This window comes from Mauremys reevesii, linkage group 1, assembly GCF_016161935.1.
Source record: "Mauremys reevesii isolate NIE-2019 linkage group 1, ASM1616193v1, whole genome shotgun sequence".
In the NCBI taxonomy this organism is placed as follows: domain Eukaryota; kingdom Metazoa; phylum Chordata; order Testudines; family Geoemydidae; genus Mauremys; species Mauremys reevesii.
This window is the reverse complement of record NC_052623.1, coordinates 40,523,603-40,538,000: the sequence shown is the minus strand read 5'-3', so window position 1 is coordinate 40,538,000 and position 14,398 is coordinate 40,523,603. Positions and strand designations below refer to the sequence as shown.

The 14,398-nt window shown below is 44.0% G+C and overlaps 1 protein-coding gene across 5 annotated transcripts in view; it reads right to left on the bottom strand.

The window, feature by feature from the left end:
• Positions 1 to 4,363: 4,363 nt before the first annotated feature.
• The window catches only part of AASDHPPT (aminoadipate-semialdehyde dehydrogenase-phosphopantetheinyl transferase), a 62,117-nt gene continuing 52,082 nt past the window's right edge, over positions 4,364 to 14,398 (bottom strand). For 4 of the 5 annotated variants that reach the window (XM_039541491.1, XM_039541500.1, XM_039541498.1 and 1 more), the window contains exon 6: positions 4,364 to 7,444. In XM_039541491.1, the coding sequence (XP_039397425.1) occupies positions 7,286 to 7,444 (159 nt within the window). In that variant the 3' untranslated portion in view covers positions 4,364 to 7,285. Of the gene's footprint in view, positions 7,445 to 11,705; positions 11,955 to 14,398 lie in introns of all 5 variants that reach the window. The other variant, XR_005599364.1, reaches the window with a different exon arrangement.

Here is a 14,398-nt window from a genome sequence, read left to right as displayed (position 1 = left end):
TCTCCGAGGGCTACGGACCATTGCCCGGGGGCCACAGATGGCAGCTGCTCCAGCTGACTGGAGACCACTGCCCAGGGCCGCAGACTATGGCTGCTCCAGCTGGCCCGTAGGCAGGGACTGCTGACCACGGCTGCTCCAGCTGGGGCCGCTGGAGCAGCGGCTGGTGTGGCTGTCCCCAGGACCACTCCAGCTGTGGCTGGTGTGGTTGTCCTGGGGCCAGCTGCTTGGGCGGCCCTGGGGTCAGCCACAATGGCCCCTGCAGAAATCATGGGAGGGTCGCGGAAAGTCACAGAATATGTGACCTCCATGACAGACACACAGCCCTAGTGATCATACACGGATTTAAACAAGATAATCTTATTTAGCAAATCATAACTATTCCATTGACACCTTACATAATATATTTTGTACAAGATTTGTTGCAATTGTCTAACAGTGGCAATATCAATGATATACATGGTCTTATTTCAATCATACAGCACTACAGGAGGGAAGTACTTTGCAATTCTATATTCCTTTTCATCTGAAGATGGAAGGGTTACTCACCCTGTGCAGTAACAGTAGTTCTTTGAGATGTGTGTCCCTATTGGTGCTCCACTTCAGGTTTGCGTGCTCCTCTCCAGCCGTTGAATCAGAGATTTCTAGCTAGCAGTGGCCACCCGCACATGCACCCTAAGCCTCTCTGTGGCAGACACCAAGGCTATACAGGGGGCATGTGGGCAAACTACTCTCAGTTCCTTCTCTACCCAGGCATCTCCTAGGCAACAACCAAAGCAGAGGGGAAGGAAGACAGGTAGTCGTGCACCCATAAGGATACACATCTCAAAGAACTATAGTTACTGCACAGGGTGAGTAACCCTTCCTCTTTCTTCGAGTAGCATCCCTGTGGGTGCTCCACTTCAGGTGACTTCTGCGCAGTATCCCCAGAAAGAGGTGGCAGTTTCAGAACAGGGTCCAGAACTGAAGACAGTACTGCAGAGCCAGGTGCTGCATCAGATTTGATGGCACGGAACAGGGCGTAATGCTTTGAAAACATATGCAGCGAAGTCCAGATAGCGGTTCTACATATCTCAGATATTGAAATATTCTTCACAAATGCAGTAAAGGTTGCCTGTGACCTAGCTGAATGTACTCTCATCCCTGGGGCAGGGGGAGGCGGGTTGCGGCGAGGACCTAAAGATTCATAACAGGTAGAGATACAACTCAATATCCATTCTGAAAGTCTTTGAGCAGATATGGGAGTCCCCTTCGATCTATCTGTGAAGGAGACAGTCTAGGTGATCTCCTAACCTGCTGAACCCTATCCAGGTAGAAGGCCAAGGCTCTTCTCACATCTGGGGTATGGAAATAGGATCCCTGCTGACAATGATCAGGCTTCAAAAAATACTGATAGATAGATTGGTTAAGATGCAAATCTAATGTAACCGTTGGTAGGAACTTAGAATGTGGACATAAAGAGACTTTATAGTTAAAGAATTTCGTACAGGGGGAATCTACCATCAAGACTCCAATCTCCCCGGCCTTAAGGGCTGACATGATGACAACTAAGGTGGTCATATTCCTAGATAAATGAAATAGGAATCAGGTTGCCAGTTATTCAAATGGAGGTCTCGTGAGGTGGGCCAAAACCAGGCTGAGGTCCTAAGACAGGGTGGAGTGTCTAATGTAGGGTAAGAGATTACCCAGACCCTTAATAATTCTGGGATGATACTGGGTGAGCAAAAATGGAGAATCCCTCGACCAGGGGATGAATGGCTGATATGGCAGCCAGATGTACCTTGACTGAATTGCTAGATAAACTGGATGTCTTCAGATCCAGCAGGTAATCCAGGATGAGGGAAAAGGGAACCAATTCAGGGTGGAGGTAGCAAGAACCACACCAATGGACAAAGCTTTTCCATTTCTGCAGGTAAGTAGGTTGATGTTCTTCTACTCTGCCTCCGGAAAGCAGGAAGCCTTTATTCCAAAGAACCATCCCAGAACCAAGCCAAGGCACAGAACCACTAGGTTTGGGGGTAAAGAGCACAACCCACATCCTAAGACAGGAGATGAAGAATGGTGGGGAGCTTGATCAATGGTTGGATACAGAATTGAAGCAAGCAAGTGTACCAAGCTTGTCTTGGCTAGGTAGGTACTATGAGAATAACTCTGGCCTTGTACTGCCTTATCTTGTTTGGCACCCTTAGAATTGGGAGCATTGGGAGAAAGGCATAGAACAGACTCTTCTTCCATGGTAGAAGGAAAGTGTGCCCCAAGAAGTGGTGACCCAGACCCCCATTCTCCCCTTGAACAGAACAGAGGGCACTTCCTGTTCTCTGAGGTGGCAAAAAGTTCCATCTCTGGCAGCCCCCATCTCTTGAATATGCTATGGGGAACCTGAGAGTGTCCAACTCCCATTCGTAATTGTGGGAGAAATGTCTGCTAAGGGCATGGGATGGGGTGTTCTGGATGCCCGGGAGGTAGACCGCTGAAATCTGGAAATGGTGGGCTATACACCAGCTCCAGAGTTTTATGGCTTTGGCCAGAGGTGCTGACTTTCTAATGTGCCGGGGGGGGGGGGCTTGACACCCCCCCCAGCCCCTCCCACACTCCACCCCTTCCCCCAAGGCCCAACTCTCAGCCTGCCTCTTTCTGCCCCAATCTGTCCACTCCCCCGAGCGCACCTCACCCTCGCTCCTTCCCCCCACCCCCAGCACCTCCTGCATGCCACAGAACAGCTGATTGTGGCGGGCAGGAGGCGCTGGAGGGAGAGGGAAGAGCTGATCAGGAGGGCTGCCAGTAGGTGCTCAGCACCCACCATTTTGGCTTCGGCACACAAGGAGCAAGATCTTGCTCCTTCCTGACTGTTGATGTAGCATATGCAGGACTTATTGTCCATTGTGACCCTGACGGGCTTGTCCCTGATGATGGGCAGAAAATGAAGACAAATGTTCCTGACTGGCCTGAGCTCAAATAGGCTGATGTAGAGACTGGCTTTGTGGGTTGTTCACCAACCCTGAACCATGAGGGTGTTAAGGTGAGCTCCCCATCCTAAAAGGGATATGTCAGTTCTTAGTCACTGATGTGGTTAGGTGAGAGAAAGGGACACCCACACAAATGTTGAGTTGCTCTTTGCACCAGTTTAGGGAATTCTTTACACAAAAGGGGCAAGTCGCCTGCCTGTCCCAGGTGTCCCTGCTTGGACAGTAGGTTGTTCCGCATCAATCCTGGAAGCAGTGGAGGTGTAGCCAGTATGATTGGTTACAAAGGTGCAAGCTACCATATGGCCCAAGAGTTGAAGACACTCTGTATATGGAGAGAGAGAGAGAGAATGTGTGTGTGTGTATTATATATATGCTGCCGAAAACCCGGAGCGAGTGAAGACCCCTCCACCGCCAAAGTGCTGCCGAGGACCTGGTAGGGAACTGGTTATTAGGATTTTGGGAGCTCATCAGTGCTCAACACTCCTTACACCATTAACAAATTAAGCCTTCTTGCAAATTAAACAAGGCCTCTATGGGGGCTAACTTCTCCCACCACTAAAATGCAATTACCTCTGAAGTGGAAAACAGTAGCTGTTCAGCAGCACACATCTGCCACAGTTTAAGGCAGGAAGTGAAGAATACTGTACCTTACCCAATCAAAGTTGCAGAGGAAAGTTAGGTAGACAGAATATAATTATACTACTGGTATTTGGCCAGAAGAAAGGGAATAACATGCTTACTCTTACAAAAAGTGATATGGAAGCTTTAATGACCACAAATGGTCAGAATCTTAGTTTTATGTCTCATCTGCAAGATGCCAGTTCCAGCATCATACTGTCCTGTGCTCTAGCATAGATTCAATACTGATTAAGAGCAAAGCATTATACCTATTGACTCACTAATGTTACTTGCCTCAGGTTCTTGGTGTTCAAGCCTTGGAGACCTCCTATCTAATAACAACACAAGTCAAACCCTACTTGGTGTTTGGCTGTGAACAAACCACCTTTATTATTTAAAAAACAGAAGAACAGATACAGAATGCTAGAACAATAATTCAATTTTAGAAGTTTTTATTTCAATAAAAAGAAACCTTAGAACAGCTCACTAATGTAAGAGTAAATAACAATGTAGAATATTTACAATATTTGGATATTAAAAATTTGTATAGAATGTGCATGACGTATGCCAAAAACATGATTACTGCCTTAAGGATGTTACAAACTAAAAAACAAGGTGAACAAACACCATCAGAGTAAAACAGTTGTGCATGGTCACTAAAGCTGGGAAGTGTTATCCAACAGGTAGTTTTTTCCAAGAGAGATGATGCTCATGTGCATATCTTTAGCCTCATTTCTAGCTTATATTTGTTTTCATATCCAGGTCTTTCTAGCAACATCTTATGTATGTTGATTTGTTAGTTAATGTGGTTAGCTGTGAACATACCAGTGCTTTACACCTTTTTTTTTGGAAAAACTGAACACCAAGGTCAGCTTTAGCTAACGTGTTCATTCAGCCCATGTGCTTCTGTAATATAGTAATAAGATAAATCTTGCACGATAGTGTAAGCCTGATTGAGTCATATGACCTACTTCCTACAGCCATATACTCATGTCAAATAGCAACATAACTCTCTTTTCACATAGATGCAAAGTGTCCTCAAAGTATTTCTGTCACTAAACTATAATCTTTACATAAGACGCAATAAACTTTAAAACCACAGACATATGCCAAAGTTAAACACATTTATCACAATTTGTACCAGGCTATTTCTGTAAAGAACAAAGTTAAAAATCTGGCCCTAAAGCATTAAATAGATAGATCATTTACAGTAATATTAATGATTTCACCTTGGATATTCAATTACACTATCTCTTCTATACATAACCATAATGTTGATTTTCATGTGTGCTCCACATGCATAACTGCTTAAAGAGAAGATTCAGTTTATTTTCTAAATAAATTATTTACAGCAGTAGTATATGCTCAGAAAACAATTCTTATGATTGTGAGAATAACTGTTCACATTCCCAGGGTATCAGAAGATCTTAGTGTATAGACATGTGAAACTCTTATACCCTTATGACTGCTCCTTTTCTGTGCATGTGAATGTAAAATAATTCTATCAATACTGCCAAGATCTGAAATTGTAGATACATAGGACTCATTTTAGTTTCCACAAGCCAACATTATCTCTTACCATTATTGCTTGATAAAATTTGCAAAAGTTAGATTCATCTTGGTTTTTTACTCACAGCAACAGAAATCCAAATGTAAAGGAAATCTGTATATTGTGAGGATTTGCAGCCTTCCTAGTGATTCTCCCTGGTCTTTCAGGATCAATACTTTTTTTTGGAGGTGGGAGAGTTTGGGGGAGAACCAACCCTTAAGTTTCTAAACTTTCTTGTTACAGATATAACCTTATTAGTCATTAGCCAGCCAAAAGAGGGGTTATTTGCCATATTTATCAGGATTCCCATGCCTAAATGTGATCACATACAACACTGAGAATTATTTCACTGCAGATGATAAAATTTATTATGCACTTGCCAATGGGGCTTAGTGTTTGCAGTGCGGTCTGCTAAAAAGCACTGGATTCTCAGTTTGGTCTGAAACACCAGCAGCAGGGACAATTAAGACCAATAACTAATAAACAAGATTATTTTTAAACATCTATTGTAGTCTGGAGAAAAACATCCATCAGCAAATTCTTATGACGGCTATTATTTTAGCAAATAAAATAAAATTTGACAATCAGCAGTCGACAATGGACATAATGCTGGTTTTCTCCATTAAGAAATTTCCCTTGACTTTAAACAGAATTACCTTGACCCCCGGGGGAATCCTAACCCAAGATCCAATAGTCGTCATACTTTTAGTACTACAAATTCTTAATTTTAAGATTCACTCCTACCTACAGGGTAAAGCTGTAATGATTGAGAGAGAATTATGTAATTATTTATTAATTAATGGCTCAGTTTTAAAAGTGTGCTGTAAAAGCAGGCAAAAGGATAATTTTAATAGGCATTATTTGAGTGTGAGAAAGTGATTATCTGTATCAGCAGCATGGGGGCTTCTGTAAGGCCATAAAACCCATTTCCTTCCTGCCTCAAATCCTATTTAACATCAGAGGTGCAAGTTTAATGGTTATAATACAAGCAGGCTTTCACCCAATCAGAATGCAGTGCAACAGCCAATTTGGGCACAATCCTACTCTCACTGAAGTCAACATGAATTTTGTTTGACTACACTGGGAAGAGAATTGAGCCTTTTATTCAGAGGTAATGATTCTGGTCAGTATCCATTCCCTGCACCTTTCAAATGATCTCAAGTATCCACACTTCCTAGATTAAAAAGGAGGATACACAATGGGCAAAATTAATGTCTGAAAAGGACAAGACAAAGAGTCTAAAATTGTCTTTTAGCACCTATTGCTCTCTCCCAAGTCTCTCTGAAGTCTACATGACAATGCAATACTCTACATTCCCCAGCTCCACTCTGCGGCCCTCCCTGGAGAAGGGCAGACAGTGCTTATATATTTACAAAATAGGGGTCCCCAGAAATAAAGAGAACAGAAATGCAAATGTGGGTCCAGAAAAGCAGAACTACCACTTCAGAGGACTCAGATATCTAAAGGAGAGGCAGAAAACCTGCACACTATTAGCGGAGAGAATCAGTACAGACAATTGTGAGGAGGAGGCTGACTGTGTGAGGACATACCTCACCAAAAGCCCAGGACTTAGAACACTCTCAAACTGGTTTTACACAGCTGTAGATCCATTAACAGCACTTACAGTGGTGACAAATAAGTTTGGTAATTTCACATAGAACTTTTGCTATGAAGTAATAGTGCCATCATCATTAACCAACTGTTTTACTTTGGCTTTGCCCAGCCACTTTAGAATAAAATTATGATTTCATGAGAAAAAGGCAATAATACCATTTAAACATCAGCAGAAATTAAGCATGAAAAACATATTTTCTTTAAATATTAAACACTTGTTGCTCATCAAGAGCCGCATTAATGTAGCTCTGTTCACTGCTATTGGCAGGGGGTAATCATGGAGATAAGAGAATCACAGAGGTAGATGCAAATTATACAATGAAAAGAAGGTGCAGGATCAATTTACATCTTTTATTTCACAGTTTCTTTAGCCTGAAATGATCTCAGCATAGGGGAAAGAGGGTAAAAGGTGGCAGCTTTGTGAGGCTGGAAAACCGAATATTGGTCTAAAAGGAGAAATGTATACACACTCAAATTAAGCTTTGCAAAGGAACAATGAGTGGTCTTTGAAAGATTTCAGCTTCTTTTCTTGGAAACACAGTTATCTTGAATGAGTACTCTGGCGTGCTGGGCATTCCTGCTTGGAACAAAAGTTATCCCAGTATGCAGGGTCTTCAGGTGCTATAGGAACACCGGCAGCAACTAAATCATTAAAAGTCAATACCTGGAATTGTGGCTGGGTCAGGTCTTTAGAAAGAACCTAAGGAAAATACATTTTAGAGTTAGATGGAAGCATGGACAAATTTCACTCCTCTCCCTCCCCTCCGCCCCAATCAGTTTAAACTGTTGTACATACTAAAAAGAATAATTTTAAAATGTTGATTGATACTGATGCAATAAAAAAATTAACCTTAAATACGTTAAGATGTACAGTAGTGGGGATGCAGATAATATAGTCCTAGAGACTAACATTATAGTGAATAAAATGAAATAAAAGAATAAAAGGGAAAAGGGAAAAAGTGCCAGGGAATCAGATTCATAGGTATTAAGGCCTATAAAGAAGGGCTATTTATCCTACAATAATTGTGGTTCTTTGAAATTTTGTCGTTAGTGTGGATCCCACTGTTGGTGCGTATATGTCCCATACATTAGAGATCAGATTCTTCTAAACAGCAGTATCTGTCATGGCAATGTGTGCACCCTGCATCTGCTCATGCTTCCATTGAAAAAAACAAAACACACACACATATGGTGGTGATGCGGAGACCATCCCTGTGGGGCATGAGTTGGCACCCCAACATTCCTATCCATTTGGTGTCTTGCTGGGGAGTAAATAGACCTGTCCCAGAGCTCCAGGGGCACATACATACGACTGAATGCCACAAGGAACATCCCTATTATTGTAGACAGATTGGATCTTATCTCAGGTAGCAGTGATTGCAACAACAGGAAGTGGTTCTCATGCAGGTACACTCTATATGATCTGGAGTCTACTGTAGCTCTTATGAAGTCTATCATTTGCAATAGGATAAAAGATTATGTTTATTTTTGTATTTCACTAGGAGGGACAGTGGGATCCTTGCTGTCTCTTGCTGGGACCTGTCTCTGATCAGTCAGTCATCCAGGTAAGGGTAGATGTGACTGCCCTGACTTCCCAAGTGTGCTGCAACCACAACCAGGCATTTTGTAATGACTATCAGCATAGTGGACAGGTTGAATGGCAGTACCTTGTTTTGCTAATGATTGGGCTTCCCCTTAGGTACTACCTGTGGGCTAGATGGACAGCTACGTGGAAGTATGCCTTTTGCAAGTCGAGAGCCATGAACCAATTCTCAACCTGCAGAGGTGGAATGATGGAGGCATTACCATCCTGAATCTGAGGCAGCATATTAGTTGAGTCTCCTCAGGTCTAGCAAAGGATGAAGACACTCGTTCTTTGGGATAAGGAACTATGGAGAGCAGAAGCTCTCCTATGGCTCCTAGATGAAGCAATGAGGGCACTTCTGTCTGCAACAGGATCTTATGAGAATGATGCTGGAAGAGGGATGGGGAAGGGGGATAAGTAGGGAAATGTGTGGAAATGAATAGGGTAGCTGAGGGCAATTATGTCTTACACCCATTTGTCTAATGGTCGATCAAGCCCCATGGAAAGGGACAAGGCAGACAAGGATCAACTCCAGTGTGACTCTCAACACTCCTGTCAAGCCTGTTGGCTTTGTGACTGTGTCAGGTGTGTGATGGAGAAGGTCAATGGGCATCTCCTGGAATACCTGGATCTTTTCTGAGGCAGACACTCAACTTGTAGCCATGAGAGTCTGAGGTGCCTGCCGGGGCTGACACTCAAAGTTTCTGGTAAGGAACCAGGGTGCAAATCCCAAAGGACCTTAACACGGCCTTTGAGTCTTTTAAGGAGTGAAGTGACTTGATGGTTCTTTAATCAAAGAGTTCCATCCTCTCAAAGGACAGGTACACCTGGGTAATGCCCACTAGACAAGATGCTTTCAGTCTAGTTAGCTGGTTGGGAAGAACCTATGCAGAGCAATGAGCCGTTAGGGAAAACAATGGGCCTTAGGAGAAGCTTATCTCCTATCTGGTAAGCCTTCCTGAGAGCACTCCAGACAGCCTGTAAGTAATGGCTGCTATGAGTCTACAAGGACATGTGACCAGGCCACATGATTCTGGACTCCATCTTGGGATGTCAGTATTTTTCCACAAACTGCTCTGGGAACCAAGTTTTGAAACAAAGGGTTCCCCTACCATAAGCAAAAGCTACACAAGGCCGGAAGGGATGTCATCTGGGGTTCTTCACTCACACGTAAGACGACTCCTGGAAACAACTGAGGAAGAAAGACTGAACTGGGGGAAAGTGCTGGACTCAGGTTAAAGACATTTCTAGCTTGTGTATGAAACACCTGGGGATTCCAAGCTGCAAAGCTAGTGTAGCTTGTGCCTTAAGAATTTCATCTGTACCATCAGTTAGGGTGAGAATCTGCTAATTCATATACCATCTATTTAGTATATTAAGCTTAGTGTGTGTTTTTTGTTTATTTGCTAGGCATCACAGAATCATAGACTTTAAGGTCAGAAGGGACCATTATGATCATCTAGTCCAGGGGTAGGCAACCTATGGCACGTATGCCGAAGGCGGCACACAAGCTGATTTTCAGTGGCACTCACACTGCCTGGGTCCTGGCCACTGGTCCGGGGAGCTCTGCATTTTAATTTAATTTTAAATGAAGCTTCTTAAACATTTTAAAAACCTTATTTACTTTACATACAACAATAGTTTAGTTATATATTATAGACTTATAGAAAGAGACCTTCTAAAAACGTTAAAATGTATTACTGGCACGCAAAACCTTAAATCAGAGTGAATAAATGAAGACTCGGCACACCACTTCTGAAAGCTTGCCGACCCCTGATCTAGTCTGACCTCCTGCACAATGCAGGCCACAGAATCTCACCCACCCACTCCTGTAACAAACCTGTGTCTGAGCCACTGAAGTCCTCAAATCATGGTGTAAAGACTTCAAGGTGCAGAGAACCTTCCAGCAAGTGACCTGTGCCCCATGCTGCAGAGGAGGGCTTCTGCCAATCTGCCCTGGAGGAAAATTCCTTCCCGGCCCCAAATATGGTGATCAGTTAAACCCTGAACATGTGGGCACGACTCACCAGCCAGACACCCAGGAAATAATTCTCTGTAGTAACTCAGATCCTACCCCATCTAACATCCCATCACAAGTCATTGGGCATATTTACAGCTAGTAGTCAAAGACGAATTAATTGCCAAAATTAGGCTATCCCATTATACCATCCCCTCCATAAACTTATCAAGCTTAGTCTTGAAGCCAGATATGTCTTTTGCCCCCACTACTCCCCTTGGAAGGCTGTTCCAGAACTTCACTCCTCTGATGGTTAGAAACCTTCGTCTAATTTCAAGTCTACACTTCCTGATGGCCAATTTATATCCATTTGTTCTTGTGTCCACATTGGTACTGAGTTTAAATAATTCCTCTTCCTCCCTGGTATTTATCCCTCAGATATATTTATAGAGAGCAATCATATCTCCCCTCAGCCTTCTTTTGGTTAGGCTAAACAAGCCAAGCTCTTTCAGTCTCCTTTCATATGACAGGTTTTCCATTCCTCGGATCATCCTAGTAGCCCTTCTCTGAACCTGTTCCAGTTTGAATTCATCCTTCTTAAACATGGGAGACCAGAACTGCACACAGTATTCCAGATGAGGTCTCACCAGTGCCTTATATAATGGTACTAATACCTCCTTATCGCTACTGGAAATACCTCACCTGATGCATCCCAAGACCGCATTAGCTTTTTTCACAGCCATATCACATTGGCGGCTCATAGTCATCCTGTGATCAACCAATACTCCGAGGTCCTTCTCCTCCTCTGTTACTTCCAACTGATGCCTCCCCAGCTTATAACAATAGTTCTTGTTATTAATCCCTAAATGCATGACCTTGCCCTTTTCACTATTAAATTTCATCCTATTCAACTATTACTCCAGTTTACAAGGTTATCCAGATCTTCCTGTATGATATCCCGATCTTTTTCTGTATTGGCAATACCTCCCAGCTTTCTGTCATCCGCAAACTTTATTAGCGCATTCCCACTTTTTGTGCCAAGGTCAGTAATAAAAAGATTAAATAAGATTGGTCCCAAAACCGATCCCTGAGGAACTCCACTAGTAACCTCCCTCCAGCCTGACAATTCACCTTTCAGTACAACCCATTGTAGTCTCCCCTTTAACCAGTTCCTTATCCAGGTAATCTGCTTTGATCTATTTGCTATCACTTATACTCACTTAAAATATATCTTTTGTAGTTATTAAACTTGTTTTTGGTTTAACCTAAACCAGTGAGCTTTGAGTGGAGTGCTTGGGGAAAATCTCTCCTCACGCTGGCTAGATTTGACCAGGGTGGGACGGTACTGCTCCAGGGTCTTAGGCTGGGAGGCTGGTGGTTAGAGGGCATGCGTGTAACTGCAGCTGGGTATGTTCATACCTGTGTGAATGCTGGTGAAAGTGCAGGCTGGAGAGTTTTGCAGCTTGTCATAGTAGTAGTGAGAGAGGAGCCCAGGCCGGTGGGTCAGGTGGCTCAGTGGCACCCCAGTTCCAGGTGGCATCCTGGGGGGCGGAATCCATCACAAGGGGTTGGTGCTGGCCTTCCACTATCTCCATCTCCTTGTGGCTGACATCAGACTCTGGTATTGGAGATCTGGCCAATGATGTTGTAGAGTGAAATCTTCTCTTTCTGGATGCACAAATGGGGAGATGTGCTCTGAGACATATGCCACAATGGTCCCCTGCAAGGCTCAGAGAGCATGTCATGGGGGTACTGGCCCAGTGCCAGCTGGCTAGCCGGCTCAGTGCTACTCATGTCTTACCTGAAGCAGATCATTTGGCAAGGGGGTTCTACCTCAGGTAACTGGGGGTGCTCTCTGAAGGTGAGGGAGAGGCAACCCTGCTTGTAGCTGGGGAGGAATAAACTGGCAAGGGTGACAATGAGTCACCCTCTTTGAATGACAGTGCCATGTGGTGATGTGGCCTCTGCATCACATCTAATTCTGATCACCGCTTAGGAGCACTAGATCTATGGGTCTCTGCAGGGGTATATCTTGGACCTGTCATTATTTTGCTCATGGATACCAAGAATGGTACCAGAGCTCCCCCCGGCATGCCATTCCTGCCTTGGTGGAGGATTTGGAGGCTTTGTCCTTGGAGGAGTGACATTTGATGTGCTCCTTCTGCAATGGTCCTTTTGTTGTTCAGAGCTGTGCTTATCCTCCAGGTGGGAATGTTTCTTGGCATCACTTGTCCATGATCAGAGTGTAGGCACCAGTTATTATGTGAGGCTGCCAGTGCACCAAGGTTGACAGTGCTGAGGATGCCAGTGTCCTCTTCACTGCCCGATCCCAGGCTCTGGTGCCTATTCCAGGGAGCACTTTCTGATCCAAAGTATTTGGTTCCACTTTTGGCAGCTATCATTTCCTCAGGATCTGAACTGACACACACGGATTGCTCAAGAAGATGCAACTTGAGCTGCACATCCCTGGGCTTGCGCATCCTGGATGAAAATGACTGACACGCTTCACACCTGTCTGAGATGTGGTTCTCCCCCAGGCAGAAGCAATAGTGTAGCTAGGAGTGGAAATCTGGGTGGGTCCTGATTTTCAGGTGGACGGGCAATGACAGACTGTGCTAGCTCAGCTTCTCCCCTGATGCCACTCCCTATTCCTAGCCCTGGTGCCCCCAGACAAAGGGTTTCACTTGCCAAGCTGGGCACGCACATGGGGCAGCTCAGAAAATAGCCAGGCAGAGCTGCCAGCATGTAGCTTTCTGAAGGATGGACGCATAGCTCTGTCTTGGATTTCAGGTGCCCAAGTGATGCTCCGGGCCGCACTACACCCCTGCTCAGATATGGGTGGGCCTGGATGCTAAGTGGGTGGGTGTGCCCCTGGGCAGAAGAGGTAATGGTCGTGTCCATCAGCAGGTGGATGAGAACATCACAGGACAAGCAGCGTTTGAACCCTAGTGGCTTAGGGTCTGCCATATTAGCATGAAACACCTCACCCTGCTTAACAAAAGGGGTGTGTGCAGGGGTGGGAGAGGACTTTTTTTTTTTTAATGGAATGTCGAAATTAATGTAATAAGGGGATAAGAAGGGGACTATAGATTCTTTTCACCAAATCAGTCAGGAAAAGGGTGAGTTTGAAGCTCTGTATAAGTAGTGGGTTGAACACTCACTAGATTCCATCTTTATGTCATGGACATTAAGAAGAGAGGGTTCCGGATGCTCCACCTGCCCTTGCATGGGAGGATGAAGAGGCACAGGGGGTCATGTGTAGCCCCGACCGACACTGCTTTTGAAAAGAATCCCATATCATATGCATGAGGCACATGCCTACATGCCATGTGATATATACCTGAAGGACTATTATGATCATGTATTGTGATCACCTGCATTACACAGACCAAACAACCTCATCCAATAATTTCTACAACAGCCTTTAACTTCTGCGTGAGCTATAACATCTCTTTGAGAAAGATATTCAGTCTTGATTGAAAGACTCCAGATGGAGAACCCACCACATCCTTAGGTAAGTAGTCCTAAGTAAGTTGTTCCAATCGTTAATTATTGACCCTATTAAAAAAATTGCACCTATTTCCAGTCTGAATTTGTCTAGCTTCACCTTTCAACCACTCAATCTTGTTATGCCTTTTTCTGATAGATTAAGAAGATGTCTGTCTACTATCATAAGTCTCTCTCCCATGTAAAAACTTGTAGACTGATCAAGTCACTTCAACCTTCTCTTGGAGAAACAGAGAGAGCTTCCTCAGTTGTTCACCATAAACCATATTTTCTAGACCTGAAATCATTCTTGTAGCACTTTTCTGAACCCTTTCCAAGTTTGCGACATCCTTTTTGAAATGTGGACATCAGAGCTGGACACAGCATTCCAGTAATGTCCTTACTAATGCCATACTCAGAGGTAACACCACCTCTCCCTATTCTTACTAGACATTCCTCTGCTTATGTATTGAAGCATCACATTCACCTTCTTAGCTACAGCACTGCACTGACAACTCACACTCAGCTGATTACCTACCATGACCCCTAACTCCCTTTCAGGGTAACTGCATTCATGGATAAAAGCCCCCATCTTATAACTGTGACCTACAATCTTTATTCCTAGA